Source organism: Acartia tonsa, chromosome 11 (assembly GCF_053477335.1).
Source record: "Acartia tonsa isolate MP-2025a chromosome 11, ASM5347733v1, whole genome shotgun sequence".
In the NCBI taxonomy this organism is placed as follows: domain Eukaryota; kingdom Metazoa; phylum Arthropoda; class Copepoda; order Calanoida; family Acartiidae; genus Acartia; species Acartia tonsa.
The window spans coordinates 1,655,381-1,668,097 of record NC_137270.1 but is presented as its reverse complement, the minus strand read 5'-3'; the positions used below and the strand labels follow the sequence as shown (position 1 = coordinate 1,668,097).

The 12,717-nt window shown below is 33.9% G+C and overlaps 3 protein-coding genes across 5 annotated transcripts in view; 2 read left to right on the top strand and 1 right to left on the bottom strand.

The window, feature by feature from the left end:
• LOC145332434 (uncharacterized) overlaps window positions 1-12,717 on the bottom strand; it is a 444,908-nt gene that overhangs the window by 51,258 nt on the left and 380,933 nt on the right. The gene's annotated exons all lie outside the window — the stretch shown is intronic.
• LOC145332432 (uncharacterized) lies at window positions 88-3,873 on the top strand. Its single transcript, XM_080177427.1, has 3 exons — window positions 88-169; window positions 1,278-1,995; window positions 3,070-3,873. Exons 2-3 carry the CDS (start codon window positions 1,304-1,306, stop codon window positions 3,836-3,838), a joined length of 1,461 nt encoding a protein of 486 aa, XP_080033553.1. The 5' UTR covers window positions 88-169; window positions 1,278-1,303; the 3' UTR covers window positions 3,839-3,873.
• On the top strand, window positions 2,776-9,359 carry LOC145332925 (uncharacterized). 3 transcript variants are annotated; one of them, XR_013884375.1, is made up of 3 exons: window positions 2,776-2,833; window positions 7,545-8,771; window positions 9,025-9,359. XR_013884375.1 is itself a non-coding variant. In XM_080178034.1 (2 exons), exon 2 carries the CDS (start codon window positions 7,565-7,567, stop codon window positions 8,549-8,551), a length of 987 nt encoding a protein of 328 aa, XP_080034160.1. In that variant the 5' UTR covers window positions 2,776-2,833; window positions 7,545-7,564; the 3' UTR covers window positions 8,552-9,359. The 3 variants fall into 3 exon arrangements, 2 of the variants coding, with proteins under 2 accessions (XP_080034160.1, XP_080034161.1); XM_080178034.1 differs by having other exon boundaries at window positions 7,545-9,359; XM_080178035.1 differs by lacking the exon at window positions 2,776-2,833 and adding an exon at window positions 4,838-4,895 and having other exon boundaries at window positions 7,545-9,359.

Sequence of the window (12,717 nt, the reverse complement as noted above, 5' to 3'; positions counted from 1 at the left end):
TTTTGTGCAAAAGTTTGTTTACCTTCTTTATTTTTTTTTATCAGATCTCATTATTAAAATTCTTTTACTTGTAAAATTATTAATATATTTATTTTCAGGCTGAATATAAAATGAATTGAGACACAAAATTATTAAACTGAATTTAATAGAAACAGATAAGAAAACGTAGGTAAGTTTTAATTGAGCAAACCAAAGTAAGTAAATGTCTGTCTGTCCATATAAAAGCACGTCGTTTACCACTGAAATTATTGAGTTATTTTTTTTGTGGAGTGTAGTATGAATCTTTAATGGGAAAAGCCACTGGAAAAATTTACAATTTCTTTTTCTTTCATTTAGGATAAGAAAGATTTCCCTCAAAGTGTATAGTTGAGCTCCACTCCCTCCCCCCCCCCCCCCTTCTATATTGCTGGGTAGTCTTTTGTGTGTTTTTGTTTTACTTTAGGTTAGGTTAGGTTATATTATATTGACTGCAGGAGAGCACGACAGGGCTATTACACCTGCAATAGAAAACTAATTGACAAAAATGACTTTCTCAATGGTATATTTTTTAGTGAGGCTGGAAGAAAAAAATTACTCAGCACCCACTGTTTTCTATTTATTTTCTAAAAATAGGTGGGGGGGAGTTGCTTATGCTTATACTCTCTAGGTATATTAAGAAAAAATAATAATGGCAAATAAGGGGGGGGGGGGGTAATGAAACCATCTCGTAATCAATGTATAAATGGCACTTAGAATTCGAGTTTTGATCTGAAATTTTGCATGAGTAATCCTTGGTAGGTATATTTTGCCTAAATCAAACAAAAGGTTGAAATAGTAACGGCTAACGGCTCAGCCGTTTAGCCGTTTTTTGGCTATTTTTTGGGCAAATCTGTCATAAATTACGTAGGAATCAACTTTTTGAAACATATTTTTGCTTTAAATCATGTGAAATGATACAAAAAGACATTTTTTAGATTTCTAGTTATAGCAACTACCGGCTATAACCGTTTGAAAACGTTTGGGAGCGGAGAAGAGTATTATGTGCAGATAGGTTTTGTGATGAATTTCCCTTGAAAATAGCCCAAAAATGGCTGAGCCGCCAGCCGTTAGCCGCTACTTATCCAACTTTTTGTTCGGTTTAGGGAAAATAGACCTACCAAGGATTACTCATGCAAAATTTCAGATCAAAATTCGAATTCTAAGTGCCATTTATACATTGATTACGAGATGGTTGCATTAAAACCCCCCTTATTATTTTGTTTCTACTCAGGAATTTTGTTAAATATTATTTATTCCAGGTGCAAGAACAATTTAAAAATTCATCATGAACAAGTGTCATATCTGTTGCAAGGAATTTTCCCAAAAGAGCAATTTAACAGTGCATATGAGAATTCATACAGGTGAAAAGCCTTTCAAATGTGATTTTTGTGAAAAGGCATTTTCAGACAGTAGTTACCTAACAAAACACAGAAGAATCCATACAGGAGAGAAGCCATACTCTTGTGATAAATGTGATAAGACTTTTCGAACAAATACTGAATTAACTGTCCATAAGAGGATCCACACTGGTGAGAGGCCATACTCTTGTGTTACATGCAAAAAAGTTTTCTGTACAAGTAGTGATTTAACAGTACATAAGAGGATACATACAGGTGAGAAACCATACTCTTGTGATATATGTAAAAAGGCTTTCTCTCAACTAACTACTTTTATGGTACATAAAAGGATTCATACAGGAGAGAAGCCACACTCTTGTGAATTATGCAAGAAATCTTTTAAATCAAAATCAGATTTGTCACAGCACAACAAAACTGTAAAACATGTAAAGAAGTTTGAATCTACCAAGAATACAGTTCCAGCTTCTATTTCTACTAATTTTGTTGATTGTGTAGAAGCTGATATAAAACTTGAGATAAAAGAAGAAACTCTTGATGAGGATCCTATCTTTATAAAGATGGAGGCTGAGAGTGTGGAAGTAATTATAAAAGAAGGAATTAAGAGAAAGAATTTGTTTAAGTAGATAAAAGTAAAAATTATTGTTCCTAAATTGCGAATTAGTTGTAAATTTAATTTATCAAGTGCTTTATTTCATATTTATTTAAGATTTGATGTAATGTGTAAAAAAAACAATTTTTAAAAGATCATTTTTTTTTGAAAATAATGTTATGAGTAAAAATGTTAAATAAGTAATGTCTTATATACATTAATTAAGATGAGTTAGCATCGGGAACCGGCCCCAGTGGGCTAGGTGGGTGACTCGCAAGGGTTTAAGTAAATTTCTTATAAAGTTTGTGTTTTTATCAAATTATAGGTTTTTTGAGTTGCTGAATCATCTCAAATAATATCATTATGATTAGACATAATGTATTCAAGGATAAAAACAAAAAAAAACCTAACAAAAAAATAAAAAAAAGTTTCTACATCAAAATAGATCAAAAAAGACCTTAAAATCCTATTTCCGCAGAGTTTTCTTACCTAACCTAAAAATAAAAATTTTCATTTAGATGTAGTACCTATTGGACTTGGCTTATGTACCAAGTTTCAAAATTTTAGCTCAAAATTCAGTCCATTTTGCTCAAGGACGGTTTATGTGCTTCCGGCACCTAGCACCTCTCCCGCCCTAAATATTACTTACCTACTAAGTTATTTTTATATTTGTTATATAGACAAGAACTTTTTGCATTCATTTTATTTTCTTACACATTTTTTAAAGTTATCTCTCTGTGTAAATCTGTATTTCTTGTTTGTTTTCTGTACATATGATTTTTATTTCTTGATTATTATTTTTATATTTTCAGAACACGAAAATGAAATTTGGTTACTTGGAATAATAAAAATATCATAAATAAAACAGGTATTTGGACACTCCATAGTTATAACTGTGATAAAATTAACATGTTTTGATGATGCCCTAATATTCTCGATATGCTCCAGTAGAATTATATAAACATAAAGATAAATATTTGTACATTATATCTGAAAAATTATCATTCAATATGTTATTGCTGCAGAAAATTATCAATTTCTTTCTGTTCAGTAATTATGTTAAATATAAATATTATTACTTTCAGCTCACTCTAAGAACAAATAATCCAAAATGAAAAAGTGTCATATCTGCTGCAAGGAATTCTCTAAAAAGAGTAATTTAACAACACATCTGAGAATTCATACAGGAGAGAGGCCATATAGGTGTAGTGTATGTGAAAAGACATTCATACAAACAGGTGTTTTATCAATACACATGAGAATTCATACTGGAGAGAAGCCATACTCTTGTGATAAATGTGAAAAATCTTTTCGTACAAATGGTGATTTAGTTGTCCATAAGAGAATTCATAAAGGAGAGAAGTCATACTCTTGTGATACATGTAAAAAGACTTTCTCAAAACAAAGTAGTTTAAATGTCCACAAGAGGATCCATTCAGGAGAAAAGCCATACTCTTGTGATACATGTAAAAAATCTTTCCGTACAAGTAGTGAGTTAAAAGTACATATGAGGATACATACAGGAGAGAAGCCATTCTCTTGTGAATTATGCCAGAAATCTTTTTCCGATAATTCAAGCCTGTCACAACATAAAAAATCAGCAGGACATCTCCAAAAGTTAAAAACTACTACAATTCCACCTTCTGCTTCTACCAGTTTTGTTGATTGTGGTGAACCTGATATTAAACTAGAAATAAAAGAAGAAGAAACTCTTGATGAAGATCCTCTCTCCATCAATATAGAGGCTGAGATTGTTTCTAAACAGGAAATAAAAGAAATACAGAATAAAGAATCTCTTTCTTTTGAACAGAATTCTGATGAGAAAATGATAGACAATATTGAAATAGTCCAACATAAAATTGAATATGATTAACTAAATGATCAAAGAAAGATCAATTTTCTGTAAATTATATAGTTGTATATAGAAAGAAAGGGGAGGGGGGGGGGGGGGGGGTTCTAACTGCCGGAAGATCGTAAACCGTGAGCAAAAAAGACTAAATATTAAGCTAGAATTTTGAAACTTGGTAAATACGCCTAGTCCAATACGTACTACATCTAAATGGAAAAAATCCAAATTTTTTTTATTTTTAGGTTAGGTATGAAAATTCCTGAAGAAATTGGGTTTTTAGGCTTTTTTGGTCTATTTTGATGTAGAAACTTACCTTTAATTGTTTTTTATTAGATTTTTCTTGAATGCACTGTGTCTATTCATAAGGACATTAGAAATTTAAGATGATTTAGCAAGTCGGGGACCGACCCCAGTGGGCTAGGTGGGTGGCTCGCAAGGTTTTAAGTAAATTTCTTCTAAAGTTTGTGTTATCATATTTCAAATTGTAGGTTTTTTGAGTTTCGGCCCCCACCTTGCTGAATCATCTTAAATAATATCATTATGATTAGACATAATGTACCTATTCAAGGATAAAAACAGAAAAAAAACCTAACAAAAAAATAAAAGTAAGTTTCTACATCAAAATAGATCAAAAAAGACCTTAAAATCCTATTTCCGCAGAGTTTTCTTACCTAACCTAAAAATAAAAATTTTCATTTAGATGTAGTACATTTTGGACTTGGCTTATGTACCAAGTTTCAAAATTTTAGCTCAAAATTCAGTCCATTTTGCTCAAGTACGGTTTATGTGCTTCCGGAACCTAGCAACCCTCCCCCCTCCCCCCCTAAATATTACTTACCTACTAAGTAATTTTTATCTTTCGTTATATAGACAAGAACTTTTTGCATTCATTTTATTTTCTTACACATTTTTGATTTAATAAGAATTTTAAAGTTATCTCTCTGTGTAAATCTGTAATTATTATTTGTTTTCTATACATATATTTTTTATATTTTTTGATTAAGTATTTTGTTTTATATTTTCAGAAGACGAAAATGAAATTTGGTTACGTGGAATGATAAAAATATCATAAATAAAACAGGTATTTAGACCAGGGTTGTCATTTTGGGCGGGCGCTTTTGGGCGGGCAGTTTTTGGCGGGCGGTTTTGGGCCGCCCAATATAAGGTCCTTTTGGGCAGTTTTGGGCTTCCCCCTTTTAGGGAGAGAGAAAAAGAGGAGGGGATTAAAAAAGAGGGGGGGCGGGTCTATTTTTTGGGTGATATCCTTATACTATACAGGATGTGTGTCTGTTTGTTTGTTTGTCTGTGTGTTTGTACCGAAGGATCTCGCTAACCGCTGAACCGATCGGGTTCTCCTTAACAGGGTAGCTTCTTATAGGTTCTGGGAAGGTTTATAACTATTTTGGGGGAGGGTACCACCACCCTCCTAAGAGAAATCGCCCCTAGAAAAAAATTACACTCCCCCCAAAACTTTTTTTAAATTTTTTTAAATCTAAAAATAAAAATGGGGGGGAGGAAACCCTACCCCCCCAAAAAAAAAAAAAAAAATTATTCCCCCCCCCAATTTTTTTTTACTTTTGATTACCAAAGGGGACTATCCACGAACAAGAGCAAGTGATTCTAAGCACCTTCCAGCATTGATCCTTGGCATTTTTTTAGCGAATATACTAGGTTCATGTTTATTATTTGGTTATCGACTAAAAAGTTAGGTTTTACCATGGTTTTATATGAAAAAACTTTGAAATGTTAAGCATAGTTTGGTGCAAATTCCTCAAATGTTTTGATGAGTTCAAACTGTTGTTTAAAAGCTTTGACACAAAAGTATATCATTTTGATTAAAAATGTAGGTTTAGAAAAAGGGTTGGTAGCTTGTAATACTTTAAACAGTTTAATTAATGTACTTTTGCAATTTACAGCATTTAATGCTTTTATTTTATTTTGTCCTTTGAACTCAACAAAGCAGTAGATGTTATTGTATCCTAAAATGCTTTACATTTTAAAGTTTTTTTCATATAAAACCATGGTGAAGCATAACTTTTAAGTCGATAAACCAAATATTTAACATAAACCTATTATATTCACTAAAAAAAATCCTACGGATCAATGTTGGAAGGTGCTTAAAATCACTTGCTCATGTTCGTGGATAGTCCTCTTTGACTCTCCCCTCCTCAAGTGCCCCTAGAGGCCTCTAGGGCCGTAGCCGCTAGTGAACTATATAAATTAGTAAGCTTTTTTTTGTATCTAGAGAAGGATTTCGCTACTGCTGAACCGATATGGTTCTCCTTTCCAGTGGAGCCTTTATAGGTCCTGAGATGGTTTTAGGCTATTTTATTTCTAATAATAAGTCTAGGTATGGTTTTAGGCTATTTTATATCCTTTTTATATGCTTTTTACGAAATTTGCCCAAAAAGGGTGCCCAAAACCACTTTTGGGCGCCCTAAACCCGCCTAAAACCCTTTTGGGCAATTGGGCCGCCCAATATCAAAAAAAGTGCCCAATTCGACAACCCTGATTTAGACACTCCATAATTATTGAGTTAGGCATTAAAGTGAGGCAATAGGTTATTAGAGGTGTATTTAAGGATGTAAACTTGTATAAATAGGAAGATGTATTTTTGTGTGCTATAAGATCTCGTTAACAGCTAAAGATATATTAATGGATTTAGAAATTACTCTTTGGCAAAATTAAATACAGCAAATATCCTGGATACTTAAATTTCATAACTCAGAAAAAAAAATTTGAATTGTATTTTTTTTTTCTGGGGGGTTTTGGGTGCCCCATATTTTCCTATATTCCCTGAAGAGTACCTAGAGAGGAATATTTTATCTTTTTTGGGGAGGTTCCACCCCCTAAGAAAATAGTCCAAAACCACCACAGGACCAGCAGGTATATTTCTTGAAGATTAGAGCCCAATCTGTTTAACGGTTATTAAGATCTAGAGCTTCAGACAGACAGTTATACATCAAGATACTTTGCATTATAGATGTGTTTTTCTCAGCTGATACAAAAGTTTGTTTTCTGAAATTGTGCCTGAAGATTCGCCAAGCAATATATTTCGCCATGGAATCGCCATCGAGCTCGTGCAATATATGTACCGAGTCTCATGCTACCTCCAATCCCCTTCGCCATGAATTACCACCTAATATTTTGGCGATAAACGTTGGAAAATCGTCTTACAAGCAAAAGGTAGCATGCGAGTTCGTCATCGATATCGTAGCAGAGTATGGGGCGAATTCTCACAATAGTAGCATAAATTAAAAGAGAGTGTGAGAGAGAGGAGAGAGAGAGAGAGAGAGAGTATAAAAATAGAAGAAGTGAGAAAAAAAAGCTCAGAGGCTTTTATACTTTAGAAAGAACCGAATAGAGAGCAGGTTTACTTTATGCTACTCTGCTACAATGTCGATGGCGAACTCGCATGCTGCCTTTTCTTGAAAGGCCGATTTTCCAACGTTTATCGCCAACGATATCGAACAACGTAGCATGCTACCTTTTTTTTAAAGTTTCTCTGGGCATTAATCACTGAACATCTGTACTGTATAACTTATTATATCCATCTGTCTATTATGCTTAGTTTTTTCTATCCATTTGCTTTGCTTGTCTTACTTTTATATCTAAGAGCTTCACTGCTTATAAATGTTGTCATCCATGTGAGCATAATAAAATAGAATAAAAATGTGAATAATTGTTGTCTTTCTTCTGTGGAATTACGTTTTAACAATATTTATTTCAGGTGGATGAATAATTAACATCATGTTTTCTTGTGATATCTGCAACAAGGAATTCTCCCTCCAGAGTAGTTTGAAAAAACATTCAAGAATACATACAGGAGAGAAGCCATTCAAATGTGATTCATGTGAAAAAGCATTTCCATGGAAAGGTGATTTAACAAAACATACAAGAATCCACACAGGAGAGAAGCCATACTCTTGTGATACATGTAAAAAGACTTTCTTTAAAAAAAGTCATTTAACTAACCATAAAAGGATCCATACAGGAGAGAAGCCATACTCTTGTGATACATGTGAAAAAGCTTTCAGTACAAATAGTGATTTGACGCGACACATGAGAATTCATACAGGTGGTAAGCCATTCAAATGTGATTTGTGTGAAAAAGCTTTCACACAACCAGGTTATTTAACTGAACATAGAAGAATCCATACAGGAGAGAAGCCATACTCTTGTGATACATGTAAAAAGACTTTCTTTAAAAAAAGTTATTTAACTAACCATAAAAGGATCCATACAGGAGAGAAGCCATACTCTTGTGATACATGTGAAAAAGCTTTCAGTACAAATAGTGATTTGACGCGACACATGAGAATTCATACAGGTGGTAAGCCATTCAAATGTGATTTGTGTAAAAAAGCTTTCTCACAACCAGGTTATTTAACTGAACATAGAAGAATCCATACAGGAGAGAGGCCATACTCTTGTGATTCATGTAAAAAAAGTTTTCGTACAACTACAACGTTAATTGTAAAGAATAGAAGTCAAACAGGAAACAAGATATACACTTGTTTTACATGTGAAAAGACATCACAACAAAATGATTTAAGCCAAAAATCAATTTTCAGTTTTGTTGATTGTGGTGAAGCTGATATAAAACTTGAGATAAAAGAGGAAAAAACCCTTGATGAGGATCCTATCTCTATAAAGATGGAGGCTGAGAGTGTGGAAGTAATTATAAAAGAGGAAATGAAAGAGGAAGAAGGAATTGAGAATGAAGAATTTCTTTAATTAGATAGAAATAAAAATCTTTTAAAAATGAATGAACCTTAATTACGAATTTGTTGTAAGTGTCTTTTAAAACTTGTTCATATATTTATGTATGTATTCAAGATTTGATGTAATGTGTAAATGATATTACTTCTCCTAAAACAATTTTAAAGAAAAAATTGCAATTCTTTGAAAAAATGTCATTTGTAAAAAGTAAATAGGTAGTATCTTATATACAGGGGTGTATATGCTGCACAAGATTATTTTTTTACCCTGCTGCAATTTTATTTATTTTTTTCCAGTAACGAAGGTGATAAAATGGAAAATTATTTTCAAAACTCTTTATTTTAATTATATTATCCCCCCTCCCACTTATTCTTTTAGTTTTTTTTTCACTAAAGAGGGGAGAAAAATGGAAAAAAATGCTTTTAGTTCTCTTAATTTTTACATTTTTTCCGCCAACCACATATTTTTTATTTTTTTACGGCCCAGAGCAAGGTCAAATTTGCAGAATATACACCCTTGCTTATTTACTTTGTTTGCTTTATTGTTTAAACATAAATCTGCGTTGCCCTAACCCTGCGGGGCTAACTTGTACATACCAAATTTACCCTAAACTAAGCTTGAGGAATACTTGATGTGAAATTAATATAAAATGTAAAAATTGATTATATTTCAAATGTTCGTGTTTATAAAATTTTTCTGAACTTTTGCGCTCAAGATTGTATACCTACTTTGATTTTAAATATTTTTCATTTTCTTATTATTAATTAGGTTTTATTATTAGAATAGTGTAATTTGTAAAATTATTACTGTATTTATTTTCAGACTGAACATAAAATGAATTGAGTGAAATTATAAAAAAAGAGAGATTTTAATTGAGCAAATTAAAGTAAGTTAGTTTTCCATATTAAAATATCATGTAGCAGAATTTTAATAATAAAGATTTAGGATATCTATCTGTCTATAATAAAAGTGAAATAGTTTTCTATAATAAAAATATTATATAACTTCTTAATAGTAAAAAGATTGAATGTATGCAAGGGAAGATCTTGGTAATGTTATCTACCGGAATATTTCTGTTCTAAGCTTGAATGTTTCTAGTTTAGATCAACCTTCTCATCATCATCATCGCCATTTATCTCTTCTTTCCAGAGCATAGGCCACGCACAATGGTTCTCCATTTATCTTTGAATTGGGCCTCAGTAGAGGCTTCACTGAAAGATGAAAAATTCTTTTTACTCAGTTCTTCAAGGAATTCCCTCCTCCAGGTTGTTTTTGGTCTACCTGGTTTCCTTTTTCCTGTGAAGGGGTCCCAAGTCAAGGCTTGATATGTTAAATCATCATGCCCTTTCCTTAGAGTGTGCCCCAACCATCTCCATTTTCTCTGTTTTATTGTCAGTTTGATGTCTGACATATCACTGCGCTCTAAAAGCTCAGCATTTGTGATCTTGTTTGGCCAAAAGATCTTGTGGATTCTCCTAAGACATTTGTTGACATATGTCTGAAGCTTGGAGACCACTGCTGTGTTTAGGAACCAAGTTTCGGCCCCATACAGCAAAACAGACAGAACATTTGACTTGAAAAGTCTTAACTTGGTCTTTATGGAGATGTTGTTGGAATTCACAATTTTGTTCAAGCTGGCAAAGGCTGTTCTAGAAGTGCCTCCAGCTTCATCAATCTTACTTCCAAGATACTCAAAGCAGTTAACATCCTCAAGAATTTGGTTTCCAATAGTTATTGGTTCTTGGGAGTTTGCATTTAATCGGAGTATTTTAGTTTTTGGAACATTTATTTCAAGTCCAACTTTCTTGGAAGTTTCAGCTATCATGTTAGTCCTTCTTTGCATTTGACTTCTATTGCTTGTTAACAAAGCAATATCATCAGCAAAGTCCAGATCTCCCAAATATTTGGGATTGCCAAATAACTGCCAGCGAATGCCATCATTGCTTTCACAGTTCTTCATGATCCAGTCAATGGCAAGGAGGAAAAGGAAGGGAGAGAGAAGGCATCCTTGTCTGACACCTGTTACAATCTCAAAAAAGGTTGATAGTTTACCTTTATACATAACATTTCCACCTCCTTTATGATAGATAGCTTTAATGATATTGATTATCTTTTCTGGAATGCCATAGTGTCGGCAGATTTTCCAGAGTGATTTCCTGTCTAAAGAATCAAATGCTTTTTTGTAGTCAATAAAGTTTACAAAAAGCTCAGAGTTCCATTCCTTGGATTGCTCTATGATGATTCTTAGAGAGGTTATCTGATCAATAGTGGAACGGTTTGGTCTAAATCCAGCCTGATTAGGTCTTAGCTTTTCATTAACCTTCTTCTTTATTCTATTAAGAAGAATCTTACTAAGGATACGGCCAGGTACTGAGAGAAGCATTATCCCTCTGTAGTTTCCACATCGGGTCAAGTCTCCTTTTTTGGCCAGTATTGAGATATGTCCATTTTTCCAGTCCTCTGGGCATAACTCATCATTCCATATCTTAGTGATCAAAGGTAGGAATGCCTCAGCAGATGTGTCTAGGTCTGCTTTCATTACCTCCGCTGGGATATTATCAGGTCCTGCGGCCTTGTTATTTTTCAAACTTTTAATGGCCTCTTTGATTTCCAATAGATTTGGCGCTCGACAGTCAATGTCAAGTGCATCTGAGGGTGGAATCTCAGTTTCTTCCTCTGGAACTGGAAGATTCAGCAGTTCAGTGAAATGTTCTGCCCATCTATTTAGAATATCCTCATCAGTTTTAAGGAGTGAACCATCCTTGTCCCTGATGTGTGATCCTGATTTGTGTACTTTGCCTGCAATGCTCTTAGTAATCTCATAGACATCTTTCATTCTATTTTGATTAGCAGCATTTTCTGCTTGCAAGGCAAGGTTTTCCAAGTGTTCTTTTTTGTCAATTCTAACACTTTTTTGGATTTCCCTGCTGAGCCTCTTATAAAGGTCTTTATCTTCTGGAGAGTTTCTAGAGAGTGTCTTTTGTCTTACCTCTCTTCTTTGATCCATGAGATCAATGGATCTTTGAGTGATCCACGGCTTTTGGTTAGCCTTTTTGAAACCTAATTTTTCTTGGCTGGTATCATTATAAACTTTTTTGATACCTTGCCAAATATCTTCCACTCCATCTTCCTCTTGAAGAGTCAGCAACTCAAATCTATTCTTTAGAGTGAGCTTAAACTCTTGCAACTTTTCAGAGTTTTGGAGGGTTGTTAAATTTCTTCCTGGGGTTAGGCTTTGTGTCCTGCTTTTTAAATCTAAGCTGAACTTTAGAAGATAGAAGATAATGGTCTGAATTAACATCAGGTCCTCTTTCAACCCTGACATCAAGGAGAGAACCTTTAAAGCGTCTAGATATACATATGTGGTCTATCTGGTTAAAGGTTCTTTGATCTGGTGATCTCCAGGTGGCAGTATGAATCTTTTTGTGTTTAAAGATGGTTCCACCAATGACAAGTTTGTTTTCAGTACAAAAACTTACAAGTCTATCACCATTGTCATTTTCCTTGCCATTACTGAAGCCTAGGCCATATCTGCCCATAACTTCTTCTAAATTCTCATTATTACTCCCCACTTGAGCATTGAAATCTCCTAGGAGCATGGTCAGATCCTTTTCTTTATGACCTTTTTTAAATACAGAGTCAAGCTGGTCATACATTCGTTTTTGACCTCTGTATTTGCTTGTTCTGTAGGAGCATATGCTACTATAATTCTCAGTTTGATGTTTTTAACTGAGGATTTGAAATAAGCCTCCATAATTCTAGGACCATGGGGTTGCCAACTGATCATGGCCTGCTCTGCTTGCTTGGTCAGCATAAGAGCCACCCCTTGATTATGGCCTAGATCCTCATTCATATGACGTGAGTATATTATTTTCAAGCCAGAATGATGTTTAAACTCTCCATTGTTTGTCCACCTTGATTCGGTGATAGCCAGGATGTCAACCTTGGCTTTTAGCATTTCTCAACCTTCTAAAGAGAACAAATTGGGGGCCCGGGGGGGGGGGGGTTAGGTTGTGCTAAAATTCCCTGAAGAGTAGAGACTAATTGGTTCAGCGATTGCTTTTTTGGGGGAGGTTGGGAGTGTTACACCCCCTAAGAGAATAGTCCAAAACCACTACAGGACCAGCAGGTATATTTCCTAAAGAGTAGAGCCCAATCAGTTTAGCGGTTATTAAGATCTT